This window comes from Gymnodraco acuticeps, unplaced genomic scaffold (assembly GCF_902827175.1).
Source record: "Gymnodraco acuticeps unplaced genomic scaffold, fGymAcu1.1, whole genome shotgun sequence".
NCBI classification, from domain to species: Eukaryota; Metazoa; Chordata; class Actinopteri; order Perciformes; family Bathydraconidae; genus Gymnodraco; species Gymnodraco acuticeps.
The window spans coordinates 1,182,601-1,201,767 of record NW_022990947.1 but is presented as its reverse complement, the minus strand read 5'-3'; the positions used below and the strand labels follow the sequence as shown (position 1 = coordinate 1,201,767).

The window sequence follows — 19,167 nt, the reverse complement described above, 5'->3', positions numbered from 1 at the left end:
CGAGGTACAATGAAACTACAGCCGAGTTGCACGGGGTATAGTAAAACATCAACGTTTGAAAGCAGATATACATGTTTAATGTTAAAACTCATGGTCTAACATATTTATTTAGTTCCCACCTACCAGGATAGATACAGACAATGCGCGCGGATAGAAAGAGAAGAACATAATTTCCTCCTCACATGATTATATTTGATCAACATGAAATAAACACGTACCGGGAATAGCCAGGTTGGTGAGCGGAAGAGTGTGCATGCTCTGCGGTAAACTTGACATCCAGTCAGCGAACCGCATGTCGTTTCTCCCGTGAGACGAAGCCATGCTGCCACCGTGCACAACGCTCCGTTCTACCGGACCGGTGCCTGCGCCAACCTGGATAGCGCTCGCTCTCTCTATACACACACGCATTTTTTTTTCTCTCTCTCCTCTCTCTCTCTCTCTCTCTCTCTCTCTCTCTCTCTCTCTTCTTCTCTCTCTCTCTCTCTCTCTCTCTCTCTCTCCCTTCTCTTCTCTCTCTCTCTCTCTCTCTCTCTCTTCTTCTTCTCTCTCTTCTCTCTCTCTCTCTCTCTCTCTCTCTCTCTCTCTCTCAATATTTTTAACATTTAGTACAGTTTTCGAGACGAGCATTGGGTCTTTATTTCTCTACAAAAGGATAAGGAATCAGCAAAAAAATAATTTTAGCTCTAAATATCCAAATACTGAAAATTAATTATATTGTTTGAGGTCATACAATTTCAGGACAGAGCCATATGATTAATTATCACTGCAGTTAAAACGGAAATGACAATGAATAACTGATATAAGCAATGTGGTGATGATACTGAGCTAGCCACCTTAGTTATTCAGGTCACGGCATGAAGCTGAAAAACATTCGAATAATTTAATAATTAGAATGTATGCATCTGTGCTGAGCATCGCATAGACACGCTGCATGTTATACCTGGGTCCAGTGAAACATCGAGGGCATGTTATGCTTTAATTGCCTCTGTAACGACTGTGCTCATAATAAATCCATATTTACACCAAACTGCATAAAGAGAAATTCCTCAGGTGTATAGGCTGTCAAATATGTTTTGCCTAGATAATAGACAGAATATCACTATAGTCTATGTTCATTATTGATTATCATTTTTCATGGTTGGGGGCTACATCCATAAATGATGCATTGTGAAAATCATTAAAATAACAATTACAACAATAACTGGGGAGGCCACAAGCAAACTTGCTCCCATAAAACATCAAAAACCAACTCTGATTGCTTTCCACCAACCTCAGGCCAAAACAGCCACCATGTACACTAAAATTACTTCCACGCAATTTTTACATTTGTGATGAATAAAAATCAAGTTAATGCTTTTTGTTTGTGTTAAAGCCTATATGCTTCTTACAATTAATTATAATTGCACCTCAGTTCATGTATGAGAAATAGGTTTCTAAATGTAGATGGGTACCACTTCTGTTTGACTCATGAAGGGATGCGCTGGATTAACATCAACAGCCGGTGGCAAAAGCTCCTGTCACTTTCTTCCATTTTTCTGCTTGATGATCCAATCCAGTTGATCTTCTTGAACCCAAAAGCCCAGAGGCTGATTTATCCAGTTATGTAACAACCCTCAGGTAATGGCAGCGCCTTTACTCGACGAAATAAGGAGAAATAAATAAATAACATCAAGGATGTCAATGCAAGCATACCACCCATATATAGGAAGCACTAACCTGTAAAGTGTCAGAAACAATCACTCTCAAAGCACTCATAATGCTTTTAAATCATTGTGTGATTTGATGACTAATTTCAACAAGCAATCCAACTATTGTTGGTTTTCCAGATACTGTTATACAGAAATTAAGATTTAGAGAAAAACAAATACATATGTTACGCTGAGCAAAAAACATTTTATTTTAAATAAATAAGTAATTGCACACCAAATATGTCAGAGAAAATACAGTCCATAAAACAGTTTGACAATGCGACAGTGTTTGTTATGACACATGTCATTATTGCATCTTCTTTGTCAATCAAATGGAGAATAAATAATATGATATCTTACATTAGATGATATAATCCAAAGACTCTTTTGTTACTTGGTGTATTACCACAAATACAGCACAATCATATTCCCTTTTGTGCCTAGTGCAAAATCCTCTAATCTACAGTCTACAGTAATCTTCAAGTATTTGTATATTTTTATTCATAGCACTGGTAAATTAGCATTTTTCTCCCTGAGCATATAAAGAGTATTCCAGATGTCAATTCAGATGGATTATTTGGTAATATCTATACATACGCACTAGTAAAAAAAAAAAGAATAACTTAATGGTAAAAGTAGGGAACTGCACCTAACATTTTTGTTTAAACAGTATTTGACATGTCTCTGGCTGCTAAAACACTATCTGGTCACCAAAGAGAAATTAAATGAGTGTACACAAGCCAAAACCATTGCATGTTCCTCTAGATTTGCTGCATGGACCTCAGGTTGGGAGACACCTAAAAAGACAGCAGACCGTTAATAAGGAAGAAAGATGTCACATGGTTATGATACTAAGTTAGAAAATGGAATATAATGCTAGCAATCAATACTTGCCTCAAAATCTGTGCCAGTGCATGCTTTGATATCTTCAGCAGTGAGTCCCTCCCATACTTCTATCAGAGTCAGGCCTTTTGTCGTATCCACATCAAACACAGCCTGGGGAACAGAAACAGGATGAGATGTTAAGAGCAAGAGAGAGATGAGGGTGGGTGATGAGACACAAAGACAAAATGAGTATTTCCTTAAAAGATGGATTTGAACCCTATTTTTGTGTGGTCACAGACAAGGATGTGGAGGCCTCAATTATCAGTCCTTAAATTAGATGATCACCCCCCCCCACCCAACACACACACACACAAAATCAGTGGGGGCAGAGAACCACTCCAACCATAGATGATAAAATAGGGTAACACTTTATTTTGATAGTCCATAGTTAACACTCTACAAGTCATCAGTTGACATTCAACAACACTGTTTCAACAGACAAGTAACATCCATTTAACTAACTGCCAGTAGAATATAAGGTACATCTCAAGTGTTGATCTATAGATTTTACAAAAAGTGTCTGTTGACTGTCAACATGTTTTTTGCAACAGGTTATTAACCGATATTCAACCTTACTATCTGTAGATTGTGAGTTCTTGTGAAAAACCTTTTTTTCTCAAGTGAATGCATTAGGCTTCTGTATTTATCTTATATATTAGTCAAATAAAACAGGAACAGGTGTTTCTAACTCAAACATTACATACATAATGAATACATAAAGTTTGTGATCAGTTTTGCAAAACATTTTGCTTTATTCCCATGTCTGTTGCATATAATTAGTGGATGAATGTGTTCTGTTGATAGGTTATAGACTTTCCTACTGTTCTCAACTGTTTTTCACTTTAATTGGATAGTCCTAACACATGCCTACAAACGCTTAGTGGAGAATGCCTACTAAAAGTATACAGATAGTCAACTCTAGATTAGTTGACGATCAACAGAAAGTCAACTAAACTCTAAAGTTGCTTATCTGTTGATCACCAACTAATGCTTAATGTAATCTTTAGTTGACATCTTGACTCTCAACAGATTATCAACAGATAGTCAACATGACCCTGTTGACTTTCAACTGACAGATTGATTTTGAGTAGTTGATTGTCAATTTTGAAGATGTTGACACAATATACAGATAGTAAGGTTGAATATTGGTTAATACGCTGTTGACATGCTACTAAATGTCAACTGATGACTTATAGAGTGTTAAATATGGACTATCAAAATAAAGTGTTACCTAAAATAGTGCCATTATTCACAAAGTGGTCCTCAACTCTCTGAGGGTCGATCACTATAAAGGAGAGCAATTACATTTTAATTGTGGCACTTCTTTTAACAATTGGAACATAAAATAATCACTGATTTAATAAAGAATAATGTAGTTCAAGTGTAACAGTTAATCATTAATGCAGAAAGAAAACATGTCATTAGTCGGAGGCATTGCTAGGAGGAAGTAAGAAAGGTCAATGTGACTGAACTCCACACTAAACAACATTTCCTTGTTCTCTTTAGAATGCTAATATAGTTAAATATGGCATTGTGTGTTTGTCTTTACAACTTTACTTTTTATAAGACTTTACAACACCACAACAAAGGGTTATTGCACATACTTTGTGAGGAGTTGTTCTGATTATACAAACATTCATAAGCAAAATTGTATAAATATGATTCCAAGATGAGCTTACAATGGTTGGTCTGCAAGATTCTTAACAAAGGCCCCTGGAGATTGTATCATCTCTAAGGCTAATGCAATGCAGTATAAGGCAAAAGGCATCACACCTGTCATTAGCCCGCATGGTTTTTCATACCACTGCTACGCTGACGACACCCAATTAATTCTGTCCTTTCCCCGCTCAGAGACCCAGGTCGTTGCACGCATCTCTGCTTGTCTAGCTGACATCTCTCAGTGGATGTCTGCTCACCACCTCAAGCTCAACCTTGACAAGACTGAACTGCTCTTCCTCCCGGGAAAAGATTGTCCCACTCTTGACCTAACAATCAACATCAGCACCTCTATTGTTTCCCCGACTCAGACTGCAAGGAATCTGGGTGTGACCCTAGATAACAACCTGTCCTTCACTGCAAACATAGCTGCTACAACCCGCTGCTGCAGATACACGCTTTACAACATCAGGAAGATACGTCCCCAGCTGACCCAGAAAGCGACGTCAGGTTCTGGTCCAGGCTCTCGTCATCTCACGCCTAGACTACTGCAACTCCCTCCTGGTCGGTCTACCTGCATGTGCCATCCGACCTCTGCAGCTCATCCAGAATGCAGCGGCTCGTCTGGTCTTCAACCTTCCTAAATTCTCCCACACCACTCCGCTCCTCCGCTCCCTTCACTGGCTTTCGGTAACTGCTAGAATCCACTTCAAGACACTGGTACTTGCGTACCATGCTGCGAATGGATCTGGCCCTTCCTATATCCAGGACATGGTTAAACCGTACACCCCAGCACGTGCACTACGCTCTGCATCAGCTAAATGACTCGCTGTACCCTCGCTGCGAGGGGGACCCAAGTTCCCATCAGCAAAAACACGTGGGTTTGCTGTCCTGGCTCCAAGATGGTGGAATGAGCTCCCCATTGACATCAGGACAGCAGATAGCTTACACACCTTCCGGCGCAGACTGAAAACTCATCTCTTTCGACTCCACTTCGAGCGATAGAACTATTAACAAAGCACTTATATACTAATAAAGGACTGGCTTATCTAAAGCCAGTTGAGTAGCACTTGAAATGTTTTAGCTCTATGAAACCTGATGTACTTATATGATTCTGTTTTCTTCAAGTTTGTATTTTGTTGGTCGAACGCACTTATTGTAAGTCGCTTTGGATAAAAGCGTCAGCTAAATGCAATGTAATGTCATGTAGAAGAAAGGAAGTTGGAGATCGTGTGTAAATTACCATAAAGAATCTTCCAATTACAAGGCCAGAGTAGAACAAATGCTGGATGTATATCTAAAGACTAAGTACTGAAAAAAAGCAATTGTATACAACAATGTTTTTGAAGATTTTTCAGGCAACAGACCTGTTCAAGCCTTTATGAGCCAAGATAATTCAATATATGAGCCATATACTGTATGTGTGTACAACAGATTGATTTGTTAGTAAGTTCTCCAAGTCTCCCCTGAAACATATTTTCGTTTCGGGTGTGATTCTCTTCTTGCTTGGACTCAACCACATTTAGTTAATAATGATCCTAAACATTGTAACTTTATGTAAGTACGTTTACATTTTCATTGGTTGGTCAACAATTGGGCATAATCATCACCCGTTAGTTTTTTTAAACTTACTTTAGACAGCTGAGAAAAAAACAGATTTCTGAAGTAACTTCTAAATGTTAATTCCTTTCTTGAATATCTATCCGTCATTTTTTTATTTGGCCTCACCAGAGGTATCTGTTACTGTTAACATCTTCAATTAAATTAGAACATTTCAACTTTGACAGACTGCTGCTTCTCAACACACGTCTGACATGAAGTCATGTGTGCATATAAGATAAGATAAGATGGATCTTTATTAATCCCTGTGGTGAAATTCAGTAGTTTAACAGCAACAGGGTAAATGTTCACACAGATTAATCAAATGAAGGATCAAATCAAAGATACAAATTAAATATGATAAATAACTATAAAATAAGAAATGAATTTAAATGAACATACATATTTGGTCATGTGTACATTTTATGTGCCTGTGTGTGTGAAAACAGTGTGTATTTTATGTCCAGTCATTGTGTCACATTTTTGATATAGTACATGGTGTACACCAGCCCTTTTAAACTTTACCTTTAAAACTAAACCTGGAGCCGTATTATTCTACATATTCATGCAAAAAATAGCTTCAAAAGACAGACCAGGTGCACTCAGCTGAGCCGCTTCCTGTTGCTCCTCTCAGCAGGACTGATGGGCTGAGCCAGACACATCCTGGCAGAGCCTGTCAGGACTCTCCGCTCATTAGAGGGCCACACAGTGACAGGGCAGGAGGCAAATATCTCACTCCAATATAGCAAGACAGATGGAATGTCACGAGGAGCAAGGGTCTATGTATTACACAGACAGTGACATCCATCTCTAATCTTGACAAGTTTCCCAAGTGATTAAGGAAAATATATTTGTGAAATCTGTCAGAGGTGGTCAATATAGGTGCAACAAGAGTTTACAGCTTTAGCAGGGGCTATTTATACACAATGTGAGCTCACAGTTTGACATACTCTGATATACAATTCAGAAGACATTGACACACAATGGTCATTAACAATCAGCTGACCTAGTTTCTGATCGCCTCACTTTTCTACTGAATAACAAAATGTACCTCAATTTGCCTTTTTGTTGACTCTTGTTGAGTCTTTCTTCACATCTTTCAGAGTTACCATCATTAACCAGATTGATGCACGTTAGTCCTTAAGAAGCTGCTAGTCTACCCCTTGTGTTGTCTGACTGTCATCATGAAACAACAATAAGCCAACATCGCTCAGCCCACAGCCCGCACTAGACAAATGGGATGTAACAAAGAGCTGGGAGTAAAACATGACATTTTACCCTTCAATAAGTGAACTTAAAGATCATCCCGTATCCTATCAACGCACGACAGCAATTTAAAGGAGCATATTTTAAGATGTGTTTGGACAAGAAGTACAAGAAGATTATTTAAATGTGGTTTCTGGAATTATAATTGCTGTCATTGGCTCTGTTGTCTTAACGCAGAATGCTACCCTTTTCTGGGATCATTAAAACTAATGAATATTCATTCTGCTTCATCACTGCATGAATGGGCAATTGTTTTTTAAATGTTTAAAACAGGAAATGATTTCCTAAATAACAGTTGAAAAGGGTTAAAATTACACAGAAACCTGTGTGTATACCATTGTCATGGCGGCAATTTAAGCACCAGAAGCTAGGGAAGTGGTGATTTACCCACTGCCTGTGATTAACTCAGAAATGATCCCAATGATCAATTTGAAGAAAATGCTACATGCGAGATGGCTCTTAAACAGGGGAACTGTGCTTAAGAGAAAAATAAATGGCAACATGCTGTATAAAATGGTGCAAACCACATCGAGCAGAGATGCTGCCTGAGGCAACAGGTTTCCCATCACCCTGGGTCTCAATTCATAGCAACACTATTTAGGGACAACGCTTGAATCACCGTCCCTCCAGGCTATCAGAGCCAGGGAGCATGCTGGGTGCGTGAGAATACATTGTGTATGTCAGCATCTGTGCATGTGTCTGAGGGGGACAAAATATATTTGTTGTCAGGTTTAGAAGGCCCAAGTCTCTGCTCTCATTTTAGTAACAATTTGTAGCAGAGATTTTAATCATGGATAGCAAATAGTAAGAAACCAATTTGGAATTACCATTATCAGGCTTATAAAGCACTGTTTGCCACCGGGCTTTATAGCTCCCCAATCTCTACTGCTGGAAGTTTCCTCTGGTGATCACCACAGTTTTTTTTCACAATTGGTTTTGTTCCCGCATCTTTAATAAGTTCTTATTCCCCCACCACATCCTGTGTTATTATTATGAACAATTGTATGTGATTCAAATGTCTTTGCAATAATGTCACTGAGGCTTTTAGCAGGCTTAAAAGATTTGGAAATCATTATTTTGATCACCAAACAGCAATAACAGACAATAGTTTGTATTCTGTCTTCATGGTAGAGGGTTTTTTTTTAGGCTGTACTTTCGTTAGTATTCTCTATTCCTGCGGCTGTAATTGTTGTCTAGTTCACTACACTGTTTTTCAAAAGAAGCACTCACCGCCAGCGCTAAACGGAACCAAAAGTCAGCTTCTTAACACTGCTTAATGTCAATTAGACTAGAAGCTTTCAAGCTATTTATTTGTTTTTCATTCATACCACTGCTGCCAGGCAGGAGTATTGTGGCAATATCTGAGAGGCTGACAAGCTGACAGTCATTTGTCAGCATTTTTTGAAAAGCTCACCTTTCCCTGTCCAAACTACAAAAGCAGACTGTCATTGTTCATGAAAGGGTATTTTCTAAATATGGACATATACGGCTGGACAATACCTGTTGATTGTGGATGGGAGGCCAAGTGGAAGGAAAAATAACATTAGGTGTGTATGTGGAATGTGTTGAAAGAGATGGAAGGACATCAAAAGAAAGGTTATAAATGAAAGAACGCAAGAAATTTGAGACATTTAAAAAAAAAAGTAAAAAGCTTGGGATGTAATAAGAGAATAAATACCAAATGGATATTGAGGAAGAGAAAACAGCACGAGGTGAAATTAAGACAGGTGGAAAGGATGAGGAGGTGGTAGCAGTGCTATGATGGCAGCAGAAAGAGCTTTAACCTTTATAAATATTGACAGAAATCTGCTCCCTGAGAAATGTTGCGCAATCACAGCAAAAGCCAGTCGAGCAGGAAAAAACTGATGGGGTGGAAAAAAAATCCACGGACACTGTCAAGGCCAGGTCTCACTTTGATGCTTACAGGTCGTGTTTTCAATGAGTTCCAAAGGGAATTGACAAAAGCACAATAGGACAAAAAAACCTAATCAGCACTAGGAGCTTCTAGTCGCTTTTCTCTAACCTGCCCCCACTTTCATCCCTTTTTACTTGCATCTACCATATACAGTGGGGCAAAAAAGTATTTAGTCAGCCACCAATTGTGCAAGTTCTCCCACTTAAAAAGATGAGAGAGGCCTGTAATTTTCATCCTAGGTATACCTCAACTATGAGAGACAAAATGAGAAGAAAAAAAAATCCAGAAAATCACATTCCACTCCAGGACCTTGAAATGCTTCTTACGAAGCCACTCCTTCGTTGCTCGGGCGGTGTGTTTGGGATCATTGTCATGCTGAAAGACCCAGCCACGTTTCATCTTCAATGCCCTTGCTGATGGAAGGAGGTTGCCACTCAAAATCGCACGATACATGGCCCCATTCATTCTTTCCTTTACACGGATCAGTCGTCCTGGTCCCTTTGCAGAAAAACAGCCCCTAAGCATGATGTTTCCACCCCCATGTTTCACAGTAGGTATGGTGTTCTTTGGATGCAACTCAGCATTCTTTCTCCTCCAAACACGTCTAGTTGAGTTTTTACCAAAAAGTTCTATTTTGGTTTCATCTGACCATATGACATTCTCCCAATCCTCTTCTGGATCATCTAAATGCTCTCTAGCAAACTTCAGACGGGCCTGGACATGTACTGGCTTACGCAGGGGGACACGTCTGGCACTACAGGATTTGAGTCCCTGGCGGCGTAGTGTGTTACTGATGGTAGCCTTTGTTACTTTGGTCCCAGCTCTCTGCAGGTCATTGACTAGGTCCCCCCGTGTGGTTCTGGGATTTTTGCTCACCGTTTCTTGTGATCATTTTGACCCCACGGGGTGAGATCTTGCGTGGAGCCCCAGATCGAGGGAGATTATCAGTGGTCTTGTATGTCTTCCATTTTCTAATAATTGCTTTCTTCACACCAAGCTGCTTACCTATTGCAGATTCAGTCTTCCCAGCCTGGTGCAGGTCTACAATTTTGTTTCTGGTGTCCTTTGACAGCTCTTTGGTCTTGGCCATAGTGGAGTTTGGAGGGTGACTGTTTGAGGTTGTGGACAGGTGTCTTTTATACTGATAACTAATGCTGTCAAAATTATCGCGTTAACGACGGTAATGAATTTTTTGAATTAATTGCATTAAAATATTTAACGCATTTAACGCATGTGCAGAATGGCCCGCCCCATACATCCCACCAGTGACAGCGCCAGGGTATGGCTGGGGTAGGCTACACCCATACCAAGAAATGGCTTAGCCCCACCATGAAAAATGATGTTAAAGTAAGCAAAATAAAGTCTGCCAACTTGCGCGGAGTAAATTGCACAGACAGCAGTTAGTAAGATTGATTTCAGCAGCCACTTGTCTGGAAATACCGAAGACCAGAAACAGTTTTGAAAACTTTTGTCACGTAGTGATCGTCTTCTCAATAGAACATCTATATAATATAATGATAATGTCTTCTGGCCAATCATAATCAAGATAACGGCGTGGTGTTGTTGCAGGAAGTCCCGACGGAGAATACTTTTGCTGTAGTACAGGGGTGCACATAACTGGTACGCAGGTTATGTGCGTAATCTGAAATGCGTACCGTCACTTGTGTCACAAAGCGCATTTGCGTACCGACGTACTTGTGAAGCTTTTCCAGAAGGCGGTTAGATCACCGGACGACAGAGTCGGTCTCCGTGTGCACAGACAGGGCTGCTGTTAACGTCGGTCTGTACAACGGAATTGTGCCAAAACCACGCCAACCGGCTGCGGAGGGAGACTCCCCCCCTTCACTGGAGAACTGCGCTAAAACAGCTGATCACAACGTTCACACATACCTCATTCACACCAACAGTGTTTCGGGGCCGGTTCGGAGCTGGAGCTTGAAAAGCACTGGGTTTTCCTCTTCACACCGCAGCGGAGCAGCCTCTTAGCTCCGGAATCCGGTTCGTTTCAAGCACCAAAAAATTGTCCGGCCAGAGCAAAAGCACCACATACGTCACGCTTACGTCGAGGCGGGGGCAGGGGCAGGGGCGGGATCAACTCCTGAACAACAACAAGAAGCCCGCGTTTTATCCAGCTTGTACACAACGATGTAGAAACTTAACAAGCAGCAGTGGTCCACTGAAGAGACCAGCTACCTACTGGGAATCTGGTCTTCCGAAGAGGTACAGAGGAAGCTGGAGCACAATCGGCCATTGTTGTTGTTGTCGGTGTCAGCTGTGAGGGGTTTCCGTGCGGTTTGGCTTAATGAAGCAGGCACGCAAACGGTTACGTCATGACGCAAACGATAACGGAATGACGCAGCACCAGTCTGACTCTGGGCGGTGTGAAAAGAGCCTCCGCTAAACCGAATAACCGGTTATGAACCTGAAAAGCTCTAGCACGGAGCTTGAACCGGAGTTGCGTTGGTGTGAATGAGGTATCAGTTACCTCATTCACACCAATGGTGTTTCAGGGCCGGTTCGGAGCTGGAGCTTGAAAAGCACCGGGTTTTCCTCTTCACACCGCAGCGGAGCAGCCTCTTAGTTCCGGAATCCGGTTAGTTTCAAGCACCAACAAATTGTCCAGCCAGAGCAAAAGCACCACATACGTCACGCTTACGTCGAGGCGGGGGCAGAGACAGATCAACTCCTGAACAACAACAAAAAGCCCGCGTTTTATCCAGTTTGTACAACGATGGAGAAACTTAACAAGAGTTTCAGAGTTTCAGTGTTTCTGCCATAGACTGTATATATATAAAGGTTTCTGCTCATGGTGAAGCAACGTGTCTGCGTGTTAAGGTGGAACCTGAGCATTCACGTTGATCACCTCTCATTATAACTCATTATAAATCTATAAAACTATACATATTAAACTTTACTTCACGTGTTCATTTGAGAACAGCTGTTACATACCTGGGTGAAGGTTACAGTTCATTTAAATGAAAGATACAACATTACTCCACACTCATGGTTCAGTCCACCTTAAGAAATAAGACCGACCTCGGAAGCAGTTGTGTTTTAAAAAAACCTTTATTGACACGAGTACACTTTTTAATAAGAATATAACTAAACCACAGAAATGACTCCGGAAAAGCTGCAGATAGAGCCATAAGAAATTAATGCAACTGATTTCATCCGTGCGGTTTGGCTTTATGAAACAGGCACGCAAACGGTTACGTCATGACGCAAACGATGACGCAATGACGCATTACCAGTCGGACTCTGGGCGGTGTGAAAAGAGCCAGAGCTAAACCGAAGAACTGGTTCTGAACCTGAAAAGCTCTAGCACGGAGCTTGAACCGGACTTGCGTTGGTGTGAATGAGGTGTGGTCACGAAGTACTCCACTAGCCCCCCCCCCCCCGTCGACTTTCCTGAAGTACTCCCCCGTTGATAGAAATCAACACGTAATGAATTAAGACCCCACGATTTGATGATTGATAGGTGTGTGGGTTGTCTTTCATTTTGACACTCAGAATTTTTTAATAATAAACATAGATACTGTATGTTAAATGGATATATCCGCCTTCTTTCATTTATCTTTCCATTCCCACAACAATATACATAAAGAAATGGCATATTTTGGACATAGTTCGAATGGTGATTAATCATGATTAATTCATTTTTAAGCTGTGATTAATCTGATTAAAATTTTTAATCGTTTGACAGCCCTACTGATAACGAGTTCAAACAGGTGCCATTAATACAGTTAACAAGTGGAGGACAGAGGAGGCTCTTAAAGAAGAAGTTACAGGTCTGTGAGAGCCAGAAATCTTGTTTGTTTGTAGGTGACCAAATACTTATTTTACCGAGGAATTTACCAATTAATTTATTAAAAATCCTACAATGTGATTTCCTGGATTCTTTCCCCCCATTCTGTCTCTCATAGTTGAAGTGTACCTAGGATGAAAATTACAGGCCTCTCTCATCTTTTTAAGTGGGAGAACTTGCACAATTGGTGGCTGACTAAATACTTTTTTGCCCCACTGTATCCCTACTTCTCTTTATTTGTTTGCAACCATGTACATGTGCTTACTGTAGCACTATTCTGAAAAGATAAGTGTTTTCTCTACTTGTGTGTTGGTCATTAAAACCCAGTTTGCCTGAACCATAACATAATATTCATGCTGCTAGAACCCCTACCTTCTCTATCACCACATGGGCTACCAAGTAAGGCAACTTGAATGTAAATGGCATCTATATCCAAATGTTTCCACCTTCTTCCCTCACACCACAGAACACTCAAACTGTGGGGAGCTGATGAAATTCTAAATGATGAAGATGGAGATTTGCCTTCCTGCCAAGACACATATGCTTTGAGAGCTTGAGCAGTATGTTTTTCTAGAGTTTCCAGATTGGAACCAGTCAGCATGTCCCCAGTGCATGAAACACTCAAAGGGTGTGTCAACCAAGACTACCCAACAATATCCTAAGTGAATCTCTTCCATATACAGATGAGCTTCTTGACTAATTGAGTCTGCTTCCAACTCGGTTTCATTCAGTGTTTTTTCTTTATAAAATAACCGAAAAACAGTCAAAAACACACAGCTGCAGATCAGCTATGACTACAATCATTGCACAAGCATCAACATCATTAGAAGGAGGCCCTGAGGCACGGATGGGAGCATCAACAGAATACATAATAAAGGGAAACCCAACCCTAACCATGAAAATTAACAAACCAGAAGCCTCCTCACAACTAATTTAATTACTGTTAATGGAATAAATGCAATTTCCCTCTAACCATGTCACTCTATTGCATCATACTAATTTATCAGTTGCAGTGTGATTGTTTTTGTTAGTGTAATGCAAGAAATGGAACTGAGAGATACAGATACAATGTGGGACCTTATTGCTAAATAATGCTGAGATAATATAAAAAACCAACCAAAACATTTTGGTTTCAATATTTCCCTACTGCAATGTGGGAAATTGTAGCACTTGTAGTCAGTCATCTACTAAAACAAATTAATCAAGATGCTTTAATTAAAGAAACAAAAAAGGCTTGAGTTAGTTGTAGAGGGAGAACAGGTTCAAGGCTTAGTATCTGTATGTAGGCAGCAGTTGGTTGTTTTAAGCCTAAATGTTTTAGTATTTGTTGTGTTCACGATTTACAAGAGGGTATGTGTGTGTTTCTTTGGTTTTACGCTTGTAAAGCTGCGGTGACAGCATTTTTCCCCTAAATTTGTTTGCTCCTTAAGTGAGTAAGTATGCCAGGAGATACCACTGCGTTGCTGTTGTTTTATAATAAAGGGCTCCTTACCGAAGTCTGGGAAATCCCCCCATTCATCCATTTCGCTCTAAATGGAAGATAATGCAAAAAATGGAAACGCACCTTTTCTGTGATGATCCGATCTACACACTGCTTCCCTGTTAAAGGCAGGTTGCATGTTTCCAATATCTTGTGTATTCCTCCCTGAAAGACAAAGGGCAGTTGGTTAAAACATAAACTTAGGAAGAAACAGTCACCCTCGGAATGTGGGTTGATACCTTCAGTGATGCAGCTCCAATTTAAATATATCCAGTGATGCAGCTGGTTATATAAACTCTTATTTCCTCCAAAATGTATACAGCACAAAATCCACGCAAGACTGTCATTTTAAGGAAGGGACACATTCAAATGCCTCTGCTGCTGCCTGAGATGCACACTTCATCAACCCCCCCCCCCCCCCCCACCTCGCAGACTTCAGGGCAGTAAGTGTATGCTCACATGCTGCACCATCTGGAATACAGCTAGGCACCGGAAAGGATACCATTAGCAAGAACAACATGCTTCTGTGAATGCTATGTTACGCTGCCCTTGGGTCATATCGGTCTGGACTTTCCCATATGAAAAAAGAAGTGGATCAGTTTGGTCACCTACTGCTTTTGTCAAAAATCCCAGTTGGATTACTCACCCCTAGCTATAGAACCAGTCTAACTAATCAGCTGTTTCCAATGCATTAAGTATATTCAAAATAGCCACAGATGAAACAAACAGGACATGGTTCGTGTGCAAAACTTCATCAGTATGAGCAGCGCTCTCTTGTAAAGAGGCATTAAGAAATCCATTAACAGAATAATCCTTAGTCAGTAATAACACTCCCACTCGTTATCGTAGGAAGCAGATACAAAGTACTCTAGTGACGGTGCCAACATGGGAAAAGAAAATTGCCAATTTAATTTGACGTGGATACCTGGCAAAGGAAATTAGCCAGGGTAATTTGTAAAGGTCATGTTGGTTAGAACAAGCATGGTGAAAGCACACACACATAACACACACACTCCTACATGCACACATACCTTAGCTGAGTGCTCCATGGTGACCACCACCTTGGTTCCAGCGCTAGCCACCAAATCCATGGCTCCTCCCATACCCTTCACCATTTTACCCTAAATTGGAAAATAACATGGATTAAGGTTTCAGTCATCACATGTATTTAAAGTAGAACAATCATAATTCAGTTGTTATCTCCCGTTAGCAATGGCCTTAAAATGACCATGATGTAAATTTCAACAAAATCATAAAAAAAAACAGGAAACAAAAGCATTCATTTAGAAAGGTGAAAAGAAATGACAACACTTTTTTCACTTCCGCTGCACCTATTCAAGTAGATGGCTCTCTCAACACAAAACCACATCCATGGCAAATATATAAAGGTTTGCAAGCTGCTAGTTGTTGGTTTGTCTTCAATGGAAGAAAAATATTTTAAGCTCTATTCTTGGTATACAGTACTTTTCTTCCTTCAGTAGCAAGACCTTGAAAACAAATTACAGAATCAGACGGTGAACAAGAGAAGGAAGCAAAAATAATCAAACTAAAGTATTAGAATAATGTGGTGAGGTTACAGTGGCAACACCACAAACGCTATTTAATTAAATATTATAAAACATATGATTTATTTCCAAACAATTCGTAAAATAAAATGCAATGCAAAGCGAAATGCACAGTGTAACAAATCTAAACTAGACACTTAAATATTAGATATCCACTGTCTTCTTCAGAAATCCACTGTCCTCTAATACTGAACAAAACCTCCATTCACTGCGTTTGTATTGATTGGAGCACCAGCAGAAATGTCACAGATTAATTTATCAAAACCTGAGCAACTGAAACCAAAGCTATCTGCATGAATAGATAACAATGGTGGTGAGTGAGAAGATATGCTTTTGTAATTGCCGTGAGCAATGTGCTCATAACTCATGTTTCATGGTACAATTTCAGCAGCAGCATTTTGAGTGTGAATTGTTATGGTGTTTATTCCATTTACTGTATTTCGTCAATGGTCCTGATAAGATGCAGCATCAACAGTACTTCGGTATTGTGATGAATTCAGTAGTGTATAGTAGTGTAGTATAAGATAAACCTTAATTGGGCCTAGCTGGGTGTTAACTGAGTTTAACGGTGCTTACTCTCCTTAACTGCAACATTTTACTAAATACAGAATACAAAGTGTTGGGAAATTTGATCATAGCCCACTGTTTCCTTTAAAGATTACAAACCTCAACAGGGACCACCATCTCTTATTTATGCTGCAAAAAAGAGTTATACATTCACAGAGATGTGAGCAAAGCACAGAGCTAGCACCCACAGATCAGCCTAAAATGTAGTGTATCTTTTAAATAGGTTGCCTTATATGGTTAAACATGGTGCTTTAAACCATGGTTGTATGCTCCTATGTGCACTGCATTGCATTGCCTTTATTTACAATTGAAATGTTCCTTAAAAATTAACATTTAAATAAAGTTGGTTTTAATTTAAACCGGGAGAGGAGAAAGTACATAAAGAAATCTGAATGATCATCACAGCAACATATACGTCGACCAGGTGAAAAATTGTCTTCAGTTCCTGTCATTATTCCCAATAAAGATGGTTCCAAATAAGGATGGCTGACATGCAGAAATTGCCACAGGGTGACAGCTGAGTAACTTAATTAAAATCCCATTTGCTCATCAATCATGTGAAGCTTCGCTCTCTGCTAAACTATAACCAGAGAATCTATATGCCAAGTGCGGTTGGGATACCGTCTGCCTTCGGGGAAGCCAGCTGGGTGGAGAAGATATCAACAAAGAGCAAAGGGAGGGTTGGAAAAGAGGAGGAGGTTTACAGGAAGTACGGGAAAACTGAGGATATGGGAGGGGCTGCATTTAATTTAATTTATGTTATTATCTTGTAGAACTCCTGAATATGGCCTTACACTACATCATTAAATAAAATGACCAACATCTATGCTATTTAAAGACTATCCATTCTTAACTTTAGCCTTCAAGCACAATCTCTCCACCTTTGTATTCTGTCAGTGTTTCAATTCAACATACAGCGATACTCCAGATGATAACTGTGTCCTTTTTCACATGATCAATGTTAATGCAATTTCTGACAGTCAAAGGGCTAGGTGGTGTGAGCAAATGCCCGAGGGGATAACACCATCTGACCTGACAGCAGCAGGTCTGGATTTACAGCTGCTACTGCACCCATCAACTCGGCTGTAGTTAACCAGAGAGAGCATTTGCTTTTAAAATGTAACATTGGTATTGAACAAAAGTACTTTGGTGGTTATAATCAATAAAGAGATACAAATATATATTTTAAAGATAAATTACAAATGTACCTTTTTTTTTGGTTGGGCCAATGAAACTTCAACTGGAGCCACTATTTAATACAAAATAATCATTAGTTGTGTGTTTCTTGCAAGACAATACTAGGAATCAAGTGGCCTTGTTAATTCCTAACGTTAAAGACCATTTATTTAGCTTTGAAATGATGCAGCCTCAGTGCCTGTGTTGCATCACCGTGACAGCAGAAGAAACAATTCAGCTTGTGTGTGTGCATGTGGTCTCAATAATGCTTATGACCTTGTTTAATAGAGAACACTTTGATTGAAATACATTGTTAGCGAGATAGACAGGTGTGAGGTTATTGTCCATTACCGATATTGCTTGGAGGATCAGCATTACCTTGCCTCTGTTGGGCAGCTTTGCATTTGGTTGTCTGAGGTCGCTTTAATCTGAGCACCAAAAACTCTTAATATGATTTCTTTTTTAGTGTGTGGCAAAGGCTAGGATGAGCTAAAAACCTTTTAATCTCCTGCTAAAGTGATGTTATTCAATCAAATCAAGCCTAAACTTTTGGCTGGCTTTCTGTTAGACTTGTTTTGTCTGACTAGTAGAAAGCTAGCTGAAATGCAATATCAGGGACACATTCTTACATACTGTTTCAACCCAGTCTCATGGCATTTCGTGTTCACCAACACGATTTCCCCCTTTTTTTTGTGTTGCACAGCACGATTTTAAAAGCAATGTATTTCTACTGATTTCTACTGGTAATGTGTTTCGTGCCTGCAGCACGTCTTTTTCTCCGGTCGGGTCGTGGAACACCGGAAGCTGTGTGGTTCATAAAAACATGTTCTTACTCAATATCAAGCCACAGTTATTGCTTTTATTTTAAATCGTATAATTTCGGACTTTTGTTGCCGTCTGTGAGGAAAATAAATGGGGCTCAGAGCCTCAGAATACTGAAATCTGTATTTTTTAAATCTTTTTTCCTTCTAATTTGTTATTCTTTTCAAAATAACACACTGTTATTTACTCACCAATAACACACAATTATCCTTGCTTTTATTTATTGGTTTACTTTCATAATCTCGGCCTTTTTTGGCGTCCGTCAGGAACTGAATTTCAAAATAAAAATAACCGGAAACAGACGTAGGCATTTCGGGCGATTACCCAAGATCCTCAGCTATGGTTTAAGCTCGCTGATTGGATGTTTTAGCCGCAATGCATGCTGGGATTTGGTGTTTATATGATATGAAATCCGGGAAAAAAATTAAAATAATAAAACAATACTTAATTCCGAGTGTTCTTGCTTTTCTCTTTGAAAGTCATCACATAACGGCATTGTAATACACGGTTCGGCTGAATTACATATTACAGATCTGCCGTAGTTCTTTATTTATAGAGCCCTGATGAGAAGACCTTTGGAAAAACTGGAAGAAATGCCGCCGGAACTGAATACTTGACGTGGATCATAAATATATCAACAATTAAAACATCTTCAATTTCTCTTCACACAATACGTCTCCTTGCAGTATCAACACTAATTCGGCTGACTTTTACATTTGATCTAATTCATAGATAGGTTATAT

General features: G+C 39.8%; 2 protein-coding genes across 2 annotated transcripts in view; both read right to left on the bottom strand.

Moving 5' to 3' along the window:
• The window catches only part of plcxd3 (phosphatidylinositol-specific phospholipase C, X domain containing 3), a 38,551-nt gene extending 38,135 nt beyond the window's left edge, over nt 1–416 (bottom strand). Inside the window, exon 1 of the mRNA XM_034235003.1 lies at nt 219–416. Within this exon, the coding sequence (XP_034090894.1) occupies nt 219–408 (190 nt within the window). The 5' untranslated portion in view covers nt 409–416. The remainder of the gene's footprint in view (nt 1–218) is intronic.
• Nucleotides 417–1,869: 1,453 nt separating this feature from the next.
• oxct1a (3-oxoacid CoA transferase 1a) overlaps nt 1,870–19,167 on the bottom strand; it is a 52,059-nt gene continuing 34,761 nt past the window's right edge. Inside the window, exons 14-17 of the mRNA XM_034234801.1 lie at nt 15,326–15,415; nt 14,379–14,459; nt 2,583–2,684; nt 1,870–2,485 (exon numbers count right to left, since the gene is read on the bottom strand). Of these exons, the coding sequence (XP_034090692.1) occupies nt 2,450–2,485; nt 2,583–2,684; nt 14,379–14,459; nt 15,326–15,415 (309 nt within the window). The 3' untranslated portion in view covers nt 1,870–2,449. The remainder of the gene's footprint in view (nt 2,486–2,582; nt 2,685–14,378; nt 14,460–15,325; nt 15,416–19,167) is intronic.